Source organism: Sparus aurata, chromosome 18 (genome assembly GCF_900880675.1).
Source record: "Sparus aurata chromosome 18, fSpaAur1.1, whole genome shotgun sequence".
Lineage (NCBI taxonomy): Eukaryota > Metazoa > Chordata > Actinopteri > Spariformes > Sparidae > Sparus > Sparus aurata.
In genome coordinates, this window is record NC_044204.1 from 14834522 (window position 1) to 14852561 (window position 18040).

General features: G+C 41.3%; 1 protein-coding gene across 1 annotated transcript; it reads left to right on the forward strand.

Annotated features, from left to right (window-relative positions):
* The first annotated feature begins 32 nt into the window (after nucleotides 1–32).
* Nucleotides 33–10098, forward strand: ptcd3 (pentatricopeptide repeat domain 3). The gene is made up of 23 exons (XM_030395320.1): nucleotides 33–151; nucleotides 674–726; nucleotides 1551–1590; nucleotides 1779–1824; nucleotides 1937–2005; nucleotides 2710–2814; nucleotides 2965–3088; nucleotides 3238–3341; nucleotides 4473–4637; nucleotides 4754–4814; nucleotides 5179–5261; nucleotides 5946–6090; nucleotides 6246–6296; nucleotides 6402–6491; nucleotides 6655–6683; nucleotides 7103–7209; nucleotides 7327–7405; nucleotides 7778–7868; nucleotides 8102–8187; nucleotides 8300–8445; nucleotides 8579–8620; nucleotides 9041–9199; nucleotides 9919–10098. Exons 1-23 carry the CDS (start codon nucleotides 63–65, stop codon nucleotides 9962–9964), a joined length of 2010 nt encoding a protein of 669 aa, XP_030251180.1. The 5' UTR covers nucleotides 33–62; the 3' UTR covers nucleotides 9965–10098.
* Nucleotides 10099–18040: the final 7942 nt, after the last annotated feature.

An 18040-nucleotide genomic window follows, 5' to 3' on the forward strand; every position in this document is an offset into this window, starting at 1 on the left:
CTCCCCCCTTTTCGGTCCCCAACATGGTTTCTCCCTCCCAGAAGCCTTCAGTGTTAAACAACATGGCGGCGCCCGGACGGCACGTAGGGCATTATATCCAGAGAAACAGCCGATTTTTGCTAAATAACTTGGAGCCGTTATGGGGTCACAGGTAACAAAAGTTGTACAGCGGTGTTTTAAAGCAGAATAACATTTAGTCGGCTCTTATGTCATTTAGTTTGGGTTGGTAACTGAGTCCGACAGCTGCAGCTAGCATCATTTGACTGGAGGTCATGTCTTCAAGATTCTAAATTACGTGACTGCAGCAAATGTTGTCAAGGTGTTTGGCATTTGAGCAGAGCAGATGTAAGCTGCTCATAAGCTTTTAAACGGTATTTTACCCCGAAGATGTAAGGTGGTTTATGTTTACCAGTAACAAGTACATGGTGCTGTTACAAACGAACAAATGCTGTCCGTCAGTCATCCTCTCTTTACCTTCGTGCTTGTCTACTGATGTTTTTCCGTGATATTGTCTTGGTCACGTCCTCCTTCAACAGGGTTCATTAGATACTGCATATGCAACAAGGGAAACCTTAAGTTGATGCAGTCTACCAACAGTTTGGAGTCGTCCTTTGAAAATCAGACAAATGTAACGTTACTTCTCTTTAGTTAATCAAAGTTTCTTTTTCTCCAGGAGTTTTGGTTGGACTGCGGCTTTGCGACAACAAGCAGCAGAAGCTGATACAGGTAACTTGGATTAAGATTTATGGTCAAGACAGAAACACTCTTGTCAGTCACTTACAGACAGTATCAGTGCAGAGGCCAAATGAAGTCATCCTCGTTTTAGAGGCTCTTTTGATAAATACATTTAGTCCTGAAAGCCAAATCATGTGGAAGCTTGTATCAGGTATACTGGATATATTTACAGCTACACTTGACGTATGGCTTTGGCTCTATTTTTATATTGTCAAGCTACCATTGTTGTCCTACTGTTCCCGAATGTTGGCTCTGTAGTCAAATACGTAAAGGATGTAGTTACATTCTCTGACTTTAGTGTGAAAAAACACCTCAGTGAACTACACAGTTGACTCCATTACCCCGTCATGATCATCGAACACCATCCTGTTGATGTGTGTATTAATCCGCTGCTTTAAATGGTCCCCAAATGCCCTTTTTACTCCAGTTTGAGAGGTGTTTTTCTTAAAACTACAGTGTCCAGCTGTTTCAGGAAATGAATTGGCAAATTGAATAATATGTAAATGACCTGTCTTAAAAGATTTACATCTTCAGCAGGAACCAGTGGTCTTGGGAATGAGACAGGGTTGAAAAGTAGCAAAGTATCGAATGATGGGCCAAAACATTGTTGGTTGTCATTTTCTCATATGGGATATGTTGACAATAAAAAACCTGGTCCTTCAAATAATTTGATTTTCTTGAGCATTTATTGGAAAATGTCACCTTGTACAAACAGAGGGCATCAATTACATCAGAGGGAATATGTCATTTCTAATTGATTGTAAATAATGTATCAGTGACATTAAAATTCCACTGTTGTGTCAATGTTTTCGCAGAATCGTCAGAGACTATTGTCATCCCCAGGAAGAAAACATGGTATGTGTCCATATCAACTGTCAGATGAAGCGTAGAAGGTTCATACACTTCGATGAACACTTCGAACACTGTACCTTATAGTCAGAGAAACTTTACGTAAATAGACCATCTAGTTTTCTATCAAGGCAACCATGTGTTTAAGTTTACATGAACACGACTATGAATTAATGCTTCTTCTTATTGAACAGGAGCAAGGAGGCAGTGCTGGAGGCTCTGGCTGCAACTGTCAGCAGGGTGAGAGCTCCTTCACATCTTTCTCATGCTAATATGGATGTGGATCTTTCACAGTGGATATTTACGTGATTATCTGTCTGTGTGTGTTATGCTTTTTCCTTTCTCCCTCCAGGATACAACAGCATATCCCTACCAGTTCCAGGATGACCCTTACCTCTCTCCCAGGACCTCTGTGGAGTTTGTACGTCTCAAGCATGCTCAACTTTACACTGACACTACCTTACCACGTTACTGCATTACTTTTGTTTTCTATTTTTCCTCTGTAAGGATCTCCTGTAGGGACCTCTGGGGTTTGCTGTGTTTTAGACCCTGTTAACACTTTAAACACAATTATGGAACTTTAATATAAGCATTTTTTCACAGCAGATTTTTAGATATAGCAGGAAAAGAGCAGGTGTAATTGATAATATTATGGCTGCATTCATTTATGTTGTTTGTGGTAATAGTTGCACATGTGCTCTTCCGTCAAGAATAAGCTAAAACGCGCTCTTGTCTTTCCTTTTACTGATGTATTCTTGTTTATTTACTTTTTGCTAGCAGAAAAATTAAGTTTTGCTTAATATTTGTTGTTGTTGATGAATTTAAACTAATGACATAATTTTTAACACCCCAATATATTTACTTACTTATTTGTAATATGCCAGTGATATCAAGCTGTTGTCATGATGAACAGTCCAGATCTCTGCTGTATCAATATTTAAATCATTTCCCAGTCTGAGATCATTAAAGTAATTCTATCTATCTATCTATCTAACTATCTAACTATCTATCTATCTATCAATAATCAGAGCAGAATAATATTTGCTGTAGTGTCTGTAAAAAAACGTTGATATACTTTGTCACATATTTAGGAACTGACGTATTGCTGTCCTTCTCTCTCTGCAGAAGCTGTTCTCTCTCTCTCAGGAGTCGGGCAGATCTGCAGCTAAATACTTTATCAACAATTATCCCAAGTTCTTCACCAAAGACTTTGCTGAACCTCATATACCAGTAAGAGTTACACACAAATACTGAGTGAATACATAGAGTAGATTGCAGAAGATATAGTCACGTATGTCGTTAATAAACATGGATATACATCGAGTCTAGTAATGCAGCAGGTTTGTGAAGGTTGACCTACAACTTTTTTCCTGTGTGTAGTGTCTGATGCCAGAGACTGTGTCACTGTGTCTCGAGGAGGTGAGCGAGGAGGCTCTAAAGGAACGAATCAGTTTGAGAAAAGTTACAGCTGCTGCTGACATGTATGATCAACTACTGCAAGCTGGTGAGACACACACACACACGCGCACACACACACGCGCGCACACACACACACACACGTGCACACACACACACACGCACGCACACACTCCATTTTAGGAAGGTTGCTTCGATCCTTCTACTTCACACTTCGTTTGAATTAAATTCTTCCAGGCACAGAAGTCTCTTTGGAAACCACCCATGACCTGTTGGATCTGATCTGTCTCTATGGTGACAGAGACCCTGTCCAGGATGGAGAACCAGAGACGGAAGACATGGTGAGTCATCCCTGATCCAAACCTCAGGGTCACAGTCCGAGACAAAACACAAAAATCTTCAAAATTGTGCAAGACTAAGGAGTCAAAGTGGAGAAGCACAATTATTAAAGGAGTCATCACCCGGAAATCGCAATTTCTCTTGTTAAAACATGCATATTGGTGTTGGACCTCTGTTGAAATTTGCCTGAAAAGCTGGAGTCTGAAAGTGGCTTATTTTTTTCGCTTTGGCTCTTTTTCCGAACAGGAAGAGCGCACAGTAGTGCGCGTTCCTAAAGCACGAGATTTTGACTCTGCTCCTGTGGTGACGTTACCACAGGAGGCTACTTGCATAAGCATCGGCTCACAGCCGTCCTCAGCCAGACTTTCTGAGTGAGCACGCCGAATCTGCTTATTTCTCTGTCATTTTCACGCCATACATCGTCACCGCCAGCATTAAAACTCAGGTCTTACATGTAAAACACGAGTGTGAAAAGTAAGACGGAAAAAAAAAGAATTTACCATTCAGAGACATCCTGCTATAAACGTGTCTCTTCCACCGTCTCTGCCTCTTCACTCTCCCGTTCGGTTTCCGACTCCAGCTCGTACATAAATGCCTGAATTCCGTGAGGTTCGTCATTTAGTGTGTGCGCCATGACAGGGGGCTGTTTATGTTTTGGAGTCTGTGTGCATGCAGGCTCGCCCCCCATTCCGGCTCTGTCCTTCCTGCGGCAAATCAACGCGCGCCTCATTACATATTAATACAATGCACATCCGGACCGGTCAAAACCTCGCGCATAATCTCGCGTGAGAAAGTCGCGGTATGAAAAAGTGTCAGAACAAGCTCTATGTTTGATTTTTTTTTTTTTTTTTTTTTTTTTTCTAATAAGTTTTAAGAATTGATCCAAAGCGATCCAAGAGGGACTGGATATGTAAAAAACCAGGTGATGACTCCTTTAATCAATTATTGAAATAACTGCAATTAATTTTCAACTGACTAAGCAGTTCATCATCTAATAATTGCAATTTAGGACACAATAAACCTAAAGTCAGGTTGGAAAAATAGATTAGTAAAAGTAAAATAATCTCCTTGTTGATACCACAGTGTACATGTTTATGTTTACTTATGTATGTCTTTGTCTTGTGTGTGTTCAGGAGGAGTCAGGAGAGGAGCCAAAGAAAAGAAAAGGGAGAGTCCGCCGGGCATCAGACATCATCAAGTCCACCTGGAAACAAAACAACAACGCAGAGAGAATCTTTAACCTGCTGCCAGAGAGAGACACACACTGTTACTCTGCTCTGATCAGAGGCACGGTCCTGGTACGAACACAGCACCGAGCTGCACGTTTGTTAGCAGCTTCAGGCCACTTGTTGTAGGACAATGCTCATTTTGGTGCATCTAAATTAAGTGTTTTTGTTTGTATCTCTCTCCTCAGCATGGAGCCTATGAGAAGGCCTTCAGCTTATACACAGACATGCAGAACAACAGGCTGAGTGGTGAGTTACAACAGACAATAACTCATCAGTTGTAGGATGCAGACACCATTATAAAGGTGCTATTTGGAGTTGTTGTAGGTCAAAGTGATGTCTTTGAAGCATCGTTGCTTTACAAGTGATAAAAGTCATGTGTTCAGTTTCAACACTTTAATTGGTTTTGACCTTGTGAGTCATTCATTGTTATCCTTGACGTTGCCAGTAGATGTGCCAAATAATCACATTTTCAAATCCTTCACATATCACTTTTAAACAAGACCCTCTAAATCCTGGAGATATCCGCTCTATCTAAATGATCAGCGGCTTGTTGGCACTCTTTTCATTCCCTGTTGAAGGTTGACTAATAATTCAGCCTTTTTGTTTCCAGCTGACATCCACATCTTCAACGCCCTGATCGCAGCAGCTCCAGAAGTCAGAGATAAATACCAGGAGAAGTGGGACGTCATCAATGTAAGATCCCTTTTGACTGTTTCACTCAATGTTACAGATCTGAAAAACCCATTGACACGTTACCTTGTAAAAATATATTTTCATGTCATCAACAATGAATATACTTAACACTGTGTTCCTGAGTCCATGTAGCCCACTAAAATACTCACTAAATCAATAAATAATTAAGAAAATAACTAAATTCAGGGAGATAAAATGTAAGTAATCTTTTTAATGTACCTTCTCATTTGAAATTCATCATTCTTGTTCTGTTTTCTTTGAGATAAAAACGTTTTTAAAGGACTTTTTAAATGCATAATTCAGCAATTTAATGAAATTAAACATCAATAAAACAGTTGATTCAGAACAATTTCTGAAATTATCAAAACTTTAATTTATGTATGAGTTTTAAATAAGTTATTCATGATTATGTGTCATTATGTATGTATTTATTTATTTAATTATTATTGAACACTTTGGGTCTCAATATTTATTGACAAAAAATATAAAAATATGAAAATGCTTCTTGATGAGACATAATGACGGAAGAGCAAAACTCTCAAATTCTCTCTCAAATGAACAAAAAATGCTCACATTCTGACACTGACGTCTATTTGTAATAAACTGCAGTGTTATATTTGAAGTTCTTTTTGCCTTGTGGGGCATTAAAGTGTGCGATGTTTGTGTTCCTGTCTCTCTGTGCAGGATCTGCTGAAGCAGATGAGTCAGCAGAAAGTTCAGCCCAACCTGATGACCTTCAACTGTGTCCTCAAAGCTCTGAGACGCTGCGGCTCTTTAGGCAAATCACAAGCTCTACAGACTCTGAGCGAGATGAAGGCTTTACAAATAGGTGACTACACACACACACACACACACACACACACACACACACACACACACACACACACACACACACACACACACACACACAGGTGCACAGTAGTATGATCAGTTTGGTATGATGGGTGATGTCCTCTGTTAAATGTCTACTCTGTGTGTGTTCAGCTCCCAGCCTGGCCTCCTACAGTCACATTCTGGCAATCTTTTACAAACCAGGTAATCAAAGTTTGGTGTTATATTACACTTGAACATTCCCCGTATAGTCTCCGGTGCGGCTGTCTGCATGCTGAGTTGTATTACGTGTTTTTGTTTCCTCTCCAGCCTCTGCTGGTCAGGGCAACACCGACGTTTTACAGGAAGTTATAGCAGAGCTTGCAGGTACCAGCTTCACCTGCCAGGACCCTGATGACGGTATGCTCTGCTGTATTATTTGAGAAACATATCTTCTTTTATTTAGTTTTAAACTGATAGAAAAGACATGAACATTTATAATCACCATAACAAAGCATGATTTATCTGTCATGATGTCGCATTTTATAATGATAATGTGTCCTCTCTCAATTTTTCTCTCCAGTTCTCTTCTTCATAAATGCAATGAGAATAGTAAGTCTTTTTTTATTACTTGTATTGCATAAATATTTATCTGAAATGAGTTTCTGCAGAGTGCTAGTCCTTTTTTAGATCTATGACACAGTCTTAAATGAAGAGTTTCTTACTAGAAGCCTTTTTTCATCAGTCAGATATCTCTGGTTGCCCTTCCTTTACATAATGCATACAGGTGTTGCTATTAAAATATCACATCCTACTCAACATCCCATTCAGTCAATCCTGAAATCGTTTTTTGATTCCACTTCTATTACATTCTGGTTGTTTTTTAACAGCAGTTTAAGTTTAAGATTAAGGGTTTTTACAAAGTCTTAAATAAGTCTTAAACATGCAGACAGGCTGATTATGTGTCTCCACATCAATTACATTACTTTGGAGCAACCTCTATTTCTCTCTGCCTGCTTGTGTCCTAACAGTGTCTGGATAATAAAGATCTGGAGCTGGGTTATCAGATCCAGAGTCTGGTAGAAGTTGGGGAGAACTGGAGGCTTCTGGGAGATTCCTTCCAACAGAGTGTTTACTAGTAAGTAAAAACCTTTTAACCAACCCAAAACGCACCCAATGTAAGTTACAGAACATGTATTTATGAGCCTTAACCTGAAGGCATTATGTAAGTAAAGCTCTCCTCTCTCCTCTCCAGTGGTCGCTTCTTCAACCTGCTGTGTTTAATGGAGCACATTGATGTGGTGTTTAAGTGGTACAGACGGCTCATTCCCTCGGTCAGTGTCTCTGCATCTCTGTCTCAGCTCCGAAATGCTCCACATGATATAATGTGTTACTTGACTTGACTTTACTGAGTCATCAGTCCCGTAGTTGTTAGACACACTTGCAGTGTAATTCAGATTTTGCTTCAGAAGGAGGAGAATTTCAGTTCAATTCATCACAAACATTTAAAATCAACACATGTGAAGATCCATGTTTTCACTGGACAGGACAGGTGTGACGTATTGTAACCTGAACAGTAACTAGTCACTAAAGCCATCAGACATATGGAATCGATTAAAAAAAGTGAGGTGGCTGCTCAACTTTCTGATTTTAACATAAAATGACTCGTTCCTTGGTTGATAGTTGATGATGCTTTGTGTTTCCAGGTGTACTACCCAAACCCTCAGGGCCTGAGGGACCTGCTGCAGGCTCTGGACACAGACAATCGTCTGGATTTGCTTCCCACTATATGGAAAGGTGAGTGCAGAGATAATGTTACAGTTACAGGAATCTAACATCACTCAGTAGATGTCTTAAGTGGTTGATGTTTACAGTCAGAAACCCTGCATGTTTACATTTCACTCTGAAGACAGTTTAAGACAGAGACGCTCATCTAAAGTGGAGGAGTTCTCAGAAATGTCAGACAGACTCGGATGCTGTTCTTTTGACATCTTATTTTGTCAATCTGTTGTTTTTCACCTGTTTTCCAGATATCTGCACTCTAGGTCATGATAATAAGAGTGATCTTGTGGAGGAGCTGCTCGCCCTGATGGCCAGAGATGGACACAGTCATGAGGTCAGTCAGATATCACAGTTCTTCCTCTGTTAAATTTTCTACCATTCGGGGACAGTGAATCATTAATGGCATTTCTGGTGACTGACTTGTGTGTATGTGTTTGTGTCTGCAGGTTCAGGAGTCTTTTGCAGCGTGTGCTCTGGATATAAAGAGGGTGTATGATGAAAACAGAGGGAAGCCCAGTCTGGAGTGGAGCAACTCCTCCCTCTCGCACGTCGCCTCCCTGCTGCTTCGAGCCAACAAGACCCAGCATGCCTGGTGAGAGAGACAGCTGTATATCTGTCTGTCTGTCTTTCTGTCTGTCCATTTACAGGAGAGCTTTCACTGCCACATGATGTTAAAGTGAAATGCATCTGACTTTCTCCTTCCTCCTATCTGTGTTCGTCCTCAGGGACGTGCTGCAGCTCTTCAAAGCCAAGAACAGAGTTCCTCAGTGAGTCTCTACTGCAAACATAAAGAAGGAAATCATTGATTTAATCAAACTTTACATTTACAACATTTAATGTCTACAAATTTAGGACGTGTTTACCATTTCACATTAGTGCTGAGAGTGTCACTTAAAACAGGTGCCATCTGGCGTAACATGTTATGACATCCTGTATGTGGTAATTACAAGTTGTAAAATTGGAATTATTTTTTCTTGGCGCCAATGTCTCCAACTTGTCAGGACAGGAGCTTTCAGAACAAACGGTAAACATGTCACTAGTGTGAGGTAATAAAAGTGTTAATCTATTAAACAGATGATTGTTAATGCAGGTCAATGTGGATGTAATGGTTCCATCAGATTAAATGTGGCATTCATGTTCATGGAGCTGTTGGTGACAGTGTTTTTCCCGCTCGGTTTACTCTACAGTGAGGAGCTGTTGGGAGAATTCCTGTCGGCGTGTCACAGAGATGGCTCTCCTCAGAAAGCAGTGGAGCTGGTACATCTGTCCACAGCCTTCTGCCTGTCCGCAACACCAAATCTGGCCAAGCGAGCGCTGGCTGAGTTCGATCTGACGGAGGAGCAAAGGTGAGGAGGAGAGAGTGGATGTATGGCAGCATGACATGTGTTTTCATGTCAGGCAATCACTGACAAATCTGAAAACTTTTTCCTTTTCATTTTGTGGTTTGAAAATTGAAAATGTTTAAATGATCCGACTTGTTTTTGCTCTTTTTTCCCATTGATTCAACGAGTCAGCGGATGTTACCAATTGTTGAATCTTGATTCAGAGTCAGGGTGGCAAACTTTTGGGCTTTAAATAAATCTACTTTTATTTTCGAGGAACAGTCTAACTTGCATTATACTGATCTAACTAACACGAGAGACCAGTTAGTAGGTAATTGCACATCTCCCCAGATGTCATGAGAAACCCATCTGTGGAGATGACCGGGACAATTTCATATATTTTGAGGCCTCCAAGAATAAAATGTTTTTTTCTGTTTAAACTAGAAAGGAGGTTTCATCCCTAGTAGCTCCACTGATGCCCTTTTTCCACCACTATGGCTGCTTCACTAGATGGCACCGAGGTTCAGAGAATCAAGATGACTGGTTCAAGAACCAAACCAAATTTGGTGGAGTAGGGGTCATATTATCCTGGAGTCAGAGGAGAAGCTTCTTCACTCAGGGAGTTAGATGTGTAACCTCTAGTGTAGTTACGCTACTTGGAACGACAGAGGAAAACATTCCAGTAGAATTTCATCTGAGTGAATATTATTTTTGAAATATCTTGTTTTTTCTGTCTCCCCCAGAGCTGTATTATCTGAACTGGAGTCTGCAGGAGAGCCCTCTGACTGATGCGAAGGATAGTGGGTGAACGACTATGATGCTGATCAATTGATACAAGAATCTAACAAACCTGTAGAGAGTGTTCTTGTTTTGTTATATGTGTAATAAAAAATATATGTCACATAAATAAAATCTAAACCTTCCCCAGTGCTTTACGTTGTGTGTCAGCTAGAGGCCGCTGTTTCTCCTTGTCAGGGAATTTATTAGCTCACTTCACAAGATTTTAACACAATGTTTCATATTTTACACTTTATTTCCCACTTTTTGTCTTTATTTTTCTTGACAGTTTAGTTTTTGTGGAAAACCAAACTGTCCACTGCTACAATGAAGCAATTTTTCAATCGTCAGGAGAAAAAGGCTTGATGCTGGAAACATGAATGTGACCGTCACCGTCACGACCACAGAGGGGGGTTAGTATTTTCTGCACAGTCCATGGCCATAATGTCTGTGGTTTAGAGGAAAAGGACACACATGCAAACTTCTCCTGGTGATTATGACCAACTTCCTCAATTGACTGATAAGCTACTTCCACACAGCGCTGTCTGTGAGGCACATTTAAAAGCTCTGGATGTCTGTTTAGACATGTCATTGTCTTATTTTAGCTTTCTAAAACTCCATCAGGGTCAGAAGAAACAAACACAGACAGCGATAGATCTTTATTTACAGGACTGCACCGAGTGTGTTTTTTAGAGACTGAGGATTTTATTGACAGCATGTCTGGACAAGACGGTTACCTGAGCTGTGAGGAATGTTTTTCTTAATTTAACACATAAACATGTATTGTATTTGTATTTATTCTTTTAATGTAACGCCGTTCTTGGCAGCAATCGCACTCAAAGCATACGGATGAAACACTGGTATCATTTTTTCACATAACGTGTACAGCACGCATGGGAGATGCTAAGAAAAGGGTAGGTGTGTGTGCAAGCCTGTACAGGTGCAGGTGTGTGTGTGTGTGTTTCTCAATCAAAATGTTTTATCTGCGACCAATCATCGGTCGAGTTGCCGGCACGACCAAATAAGGACAAGTGGGTTAGAGTGAGTGAGAAGGGAAAAGGAGGGGTGCTTTAAGATGGGTGTGGTCAGGGGACGGAGCGTATTGTCCTGATACGCTCTGCTAAAGTGTCGCATTTCAAACTCAATGCATGACCTCAAGGACTCCGTCTTCTGTTCAAACCTACTTTTTCCTCTTGATTGTTTCCCCTATTATGAGATTTGGGTGATGATAAACTGTCGTCCCTTCTGTGAGGGGCACTGAAGGTGTAGGTAAGGATGAGAAACAGCCTGGAATAATGGGAGAAGTGTAATGTTACCGACAACAATGGGGAGTTTGATTCGCCCGGGTGAAAGGCAAACACGTCACACAACACTTTGTGTTCCTCAAGCGTGCAAAAAAAAAAAAAAAAAAGCAACAACGCTGGAAGTGTCCGGTCACCAGCATTCCTCTCTCCCACTCCCCCTATGCAACATGACTGCACTGTCCTGGAGCAGAGGTCACAGGTCAGACCTGTCCACAAAAAAACAGGATGTGATGGAATGTCCTCCAATGTTTTTAATACCTCTGCGGCGTGTGGCTTTTTAACATCTCTCACTTAATGTGAGGTTAAAAATAAACGTCCTGGGCTTCTGGAGTAAGAACCTGTTTGTTTCCTTGTTCCCCCTGAAAGAAAGAAAAGAAGAGAGCGCGGATGAGGGAAGAGGATAAACAAGTGCTGGGAGGAAGGAGCAGAACGATTAAACTCTTGAAGGGGAGCCTCATAGCTCTGTTAAACCTCAGCTATTTGAGACAAAAAAAAAAGAGGTTGACTACTCAAGTCATACTGCAGATAGAAGCACGGTCTACCCACGACATGATTTCATGACTGACAGCTGTAATTGGCAGCCAGCAGTGCCAGTCCCCACGCACTGGGAACAGCTAAAGATGAAAATTCCCCAGACCTCAAGTCATATCGGCTTTCAGTCCAGCCTCACCACATTGTTTCTCCTCTAGCAGCAGTTTTCAGGCTCAGTATATCCCATTGTTATGAACCTTTAATGTCACCAACCACCAGTTTGGCAATCAGCAAAGAACTATTTCCAAGTGTATGCTCATTCAGCGAGCACGGGATGACGTCTGACTATGGCACACATCCCTGTGTCAGCTTCCCGAATCGCAGCTCGGAGGGAAAGCGGGGAGAAGAGTCGCGTTTCCCAGAAGTGACATTAGATAGATAAAGTTGGAACAATCAAACAACAAACCAGCGCCCAAAGCCTTATATATCATATTCCAGTGTGAGCTTCAAAAACACACCGGATGCCATCAGTGGCATGAAAGTACACACTGTAGTTTATTTTGAATCAATTCCACACACACTGTCCTGCTGCTGGGAATTCTCCCTGGAGAACCAGATGTGGATTGATCCACGGCTGAAAATAGTGCCCAATGCTTTTTTAAATAACCGTTTGGGTAACTTCTGTTACACAATACAGTGTCCAGTTGTGTTGAAAGGAGAAGGATATGTGGAACTTGTTTTTCTATACATTTACTGCATTAGTGGGAACCAGTTAGTTGTGTGGCCGAGTGCCATCAACAGGGTAAGTAAGTGTTGAATTATTCAGACATGCGCTAACAGTTTTGTGGTTTTGTTGACAGCGTAAAAACATGTAGAATATCACCACCCTTATCCTTTAAATATAATGACAATACAGATATATAATGAACATATCTAAATCAGTTTTGCCATTTAAAGAAACGTCAACTAGCTAACTAATTCTAACCAGAAAATATTTTCAGACGTAAGTTGATTTGCCAAATTGTAACAGACTGCAACGATCAATAAACCTCTTTTCTATTATTTATTGACATTTACCATGGCTGCACTCCATTCAGCTGTGTAGGTTTCAGGACCTTGGTCGTGTGTATGGAACTCAACTAAATGGAACTGAACCATTGTAATGGTTGTAACGGCGCCTGTGCTTTTTTGTGTTGTGACGAAAGAAAATGTCCACTGTGAAAAAGGTTTAAAACAGAGTTGTTTTTTTTTTTCAAACCACGTTCCTCGGGACCCACTGTCCCACAAGTTTGCGACGTTTCTGCACTCCAACACACCTGATTCAAACGATCAGCCTGATAACAACCCATTCATGTGAATCAGGTGTGCTGTGGTAGCAAACATCTCAAACAAGCGGGGCAGGTGGACCTGAGGAACAGGACTGAAGAACGCTGGTCTTGAAGAAGAGCCAGAAGAAAATGTTAATCAGCTTCACCTAAGATTTCTAAGTGTTTCAGTCTGAAAAAGTTGGGCCTTGAACTAGTCTTTATGTTTCATTATATCAGGGTTGTGCCAGTGCTATGCTGAAACAAGTTTCTGGTACAGATAATGTATCTTTTTTTTATTATTATCTGCGTAAAATATGTCAAAATCAATCTGAAACTCAATTCTTGGGCTATCCTGTAAATAGCTTCCTCATAAATAACAAATATGGCAACTTCTGATCAGCTGCTGACAATTTCAGGCTCAACTTGCGACTGGTCACGTCTGCTCCTTCTGGTTCAACCTGGAGTGCGGTAATGGATACAGATGCAGATGCAGATAATGGTGCTCAGTCATTCCTCACTAAAGTTGCTGTTGAGTTCAAGCTGCGCTGCCAAGTTTCACCGGTGGTTTATTAAATGTAGGCTGCATTATCAGATCAGTGTGTGAGAAGCCATTGTATAGGGAGCGTCGCCTCAGGGAGTCGTGACAGTGCGATTTAGCTTAATAGTTAACGAATGTTTACCTGAGTAAACACGCGCCGCAAACAAATGTGTATCTATGCAGTTCTATATATAATATTTAAATGGGTATGAGTCACATCTTTCGCACAGTTTCAGCCTCTGTTCTGTTTGGTTTATGAGTCACAGCAGCATGTCTTTAAAAGCATTCACTGCATCCTGCCAGAGGTGCACAATGGCCGGCCTTTCAGAGCGTCTATCAGTCCCGTCTGTGGCCCTCGCTCCCTCCTGTCCACATTGCCCAGGGGCAGAGGAGCAGCCAACAATAGTGAATCGGCCAACAGTTTATTTGGCTTGTTGACATACTATCAGTATCATCACATGAGCCGGCTGCAGCTCCCAGCCCTGGTTGAGCACCGGCAGACAGAATCCAAGGTCCTTCTGTGGCCGCGTTCACATGGGAACACAAGTCATCGACTGTGGGCTTTGTTTCAATTCAACATTTGACTTCATTACATTAGAATACATGAGTGGGTTGTTTTTACATTGTGCTCGAAGCCATTTATTATAAGTCATTAACTCACTACAATATTACACGATACATATACTCTTTGTAGGATTATTAAAGAAGTTGTAGAAAGAGAATCGTGTCCATCTGATGACTAACACTGGTCCCTCAGTGTTTCTCCTATGTTGCAAGTTGAATTGTTTCAGCTCCTGCACACCAACAGTCCACCCAAACTCCGCTCACGTGTTGCCTGATCAGACCTCTTCCTTTAAGCGCTGTGCTGACTGACATGTTCCTCACTCTCCTGTTCATGTTGTTGCCCAGTCAGACCAGAAAGTGGGCACAGCAGATTACTGCTATCTGCCAGTGAGCAAGCGAGCTAAGCCAGTTCTCTTCCTCACTGGATAAATAAAGTTCACATTTGTACCACAGACTCCTGTCTCATAACCAACTGCAGAAACAGTGGATTTATATCAAGCTGTCTTGCTTTGTTCTCTGACAGATCGGTACTCTCGGAGCAGTTTGCCATAGGCTCTTTAAGGACAGGTGACTCTTACAATTTAAATGACGGCTACACTTCATTTAGGTTGGCCTGCTTCAGGGCATGACATGGCTCACTGGTACACTAAATAGAATTGAGCCGTCGTTAACGTTATTGGTCACACCTGTGCTTTTCCAACCATGTCTGCTGTGAAAAGCGTCTCTTGGTCAATGGCTCGAATTCAAGGATGCAAATGTTGTGAAACAAGGTCCAGACTCCAGATGTTAGCCAGTGCCTTGGTCAAGGTGTCACTGTTAGAGAACTGATGGACACATGGTTCATGGTGGGGGAAACTGGACCCCACTGCTCCCCAGTGCTGCACGAGTCCGTAAGAAACGGACACACACCGAAAAATGTATAACACATTTCGGCATTTGTTCAAAATGGAATTGTAAAATGCTAAATATTTGCAGGTTTTAGGGTCAGCGTTGGCAGGACAAAACAAGACATCTGAAGCCACATTTACACATGGCCAGGTATTTAGAGAAACAAATATTTCCCCCACTCCGTTTTCAATAATAACATTGGGCCTCATTCACCAATATCTTCTTAAGAATCTTCTTAGATTCTTTCTTAAGTTGTTCTTAAGAGGTTCCTTAAGAAAACCCTACGTCAGATTCACCAACTCGTTTGTAAGCCTCAGAATTGTTCGCCGCTGTGTTCTTACATTGATGAAAGCCGCAGGAGCAATATAAATGCCATTGTTTTGCGGGCCTTGGATGGAGAAATGCCACGTATAAATAGGGTGGCGGGGGTTACTAACTGATGGCATGTTTCCAATTTACTTGATTTATCTTAAATCATTGGCACATTTAATTTATTTTAGAATTTTAATTCTTTGTAAATTACCAAAAATATGAAATAAATGAATAAATATGACAGAATTATCACTGTAATATTGCATTTTATTGAACTACACAAGAGAAAAAAACACAACCATGCCAACATTTCGGCACTGAATGTGCGTAAGAGTACTCCTGAGTGTTCGTAGGATTTGTTCTTGCCTAAGAAAAAATCCTAGATAAGAAAAAATTCATGAATGCCACAATCTTCGTAAAATCTTCGTAAGTGGGACTTAAGAACAAATTTGTTCGTAAGAACGGTTCATGAATGAGGCCCATTGTGCATACAACATCGTTTTCAAAAAACTTGTCATTTATACATCAACCCGCATTAATACGCCGTTGAGCGCCATTATGACTATGCCAAACCTACGGGCGGCAGTGTAGGGAGAAGGATAAAGCCATGCAAGCCAATCAGAATCCTCAGAATTGACAACAACGAATAACACGAGCGACTTCCTGTTCCTTTCAAAACAACAAATATGGGGCGAGGTTCGTTCGTGTGGACAGACAGATAGGGCGCTCACAAGACATTAAGCATTTTCTGGCGCATAATGTGACGTTTGAGAACCTAAAACCCCATTTCTCCCAGTTGACATGGCAACACATAACCGGCGTTATCAGAAATCTCCACTTTGGCAAGAGTTTTTAGAAATAATCGTTTTCTGTGATAAAAAACGGGGTTTTCATGTAAATGAGAGGCCAAACCGCAGGGAAATATCTGCGTCTTCCCTTGGTGTAAACGGGGCCTGAAGACGTCAATTTAAGCTTTGCAGCACATGTCTCATGTTTTTGGCGTTTCTCCGCTCCGACACACCTGATTCAAATGATCAGCTCGTCATCAAGCTGTGGTGATAACGACCCGTTTGTTTGATTTGGGGGTGATGGGGCAGGGAACTGTCTGAAAGATGCAGGGCAGGGGCCACCAGGAACAGGACCGGACAACGTTAGACAAAGACTTGAAATAAATGGACACTAAACGCCATTCAATGACATCACTGTCTATCCCTCTCTCTAATAGTTAAAGGCAAATCCACAGCTCGACAGTCGAAGGATTCTCATTTGTTTGAAGGATGATATACTCCAGGGTAGGTTTAACAGAGCACACTGACATTTCCCATAAAGCTCATCCACGTCCATCCACACTGTTTGAATTGATGAAGCGCCTCAGAAAAAACAAAACACCCCACGCACTTGAACGTCAACTTTACTTGGATAAATAACGCGTAAAGAAGTCTGGCATTTATACTGTCATCAAAACTGGAGGAGGTGACTCTTCTCAAACACGAAGAGCTTTATTTCAGTGAGACATGACTTCCTGTCCAACTGAAGAGTCACGTGCTGCCTCGCCCTTTTCGGGGCTAAATGTCTCAATTGACTTCAGCAACTTGTAACAACCTCATTTAAACTATATTGTATGTATTCACCGTGTAATCATAATACTGCATCATCTTTTTGATTTACTGCTACATCACTGCAGATGACTAATGTTACAAAGTCAGTTGTCAAGCGGCGTGAAAAGTTAAAACAATCGGATGACAGCGAGCAAGTCTGTGCAGGACACCGACCATGCAAATATGTGTCCCAGCAAAGAATGGCAAACACAAAAGTCAAGGCCTTCTGGAAAAATCTTCCTTGGTTTTTTGCAACAGGAGGAGGAATTCACCCTGACAAGATTCAGCACATCACCCCAGACAGAGAGAGCTGTGAGAGGAGAGAGAGGAGAACATGGGGAGGGATGGGAAGGAAAGGTATGAGAAGAGGAGGAGGATTGAGGGGGGAATGGAGGAATTCCTGCGTGTAGAGACTGGCAGCAGCAGAGCTCTGACACCAAACCACTAAATTGCACTCACTGATAAAGCATGTTTGCAGAATGAATAATCAGTAATCTGCTGCTTGTTGCTATTTGAGCACATTTGAACCTACTTTAACAGGCGGTAACACATGTTTAATCTCTGGTTGACATGTTCATGTTCAACTGCTATTGTAAAGAAAGGCTTTTATACAAAATGTACAGGTCATATCATTTTGCGTCTTAAGAGAGACTATTAACCACAGTGGCATGTGTGACCGCACAGTGAGTCCGCAGATGTGCTCCAGACTTGAGTTGGAGTTCCTCAGGCTTATCTGCAGTTGTGACAGATGGGCGAGGCTCTCAGAGGGACAATGCAGTACTAAACTGAATGGAACCTTGCTCAAAGAGTGGCTAATCAAGCTTATATAGGCTAGTGCTACCCTGCAAAAAAAACAAACGAAAAATGACCAAAACACGTTGGCATTTGACCAATTGATAGCAACCACCAATTTATGAAAGTGTTTTTTCATCAAATTGTGAGACATTTTATGGTGTATGCTATGTCGTAGACAAAACTCGTAAATATGTTAAACCTGTGGTAACCACAGATCTTATTTCAGGCATTTAACCATAAAAAAACAATTGAAAAAACCCACTGACATTGAGATGAGGGAATTGGCTAAATGCTAACTGCTTTCTGGGTTT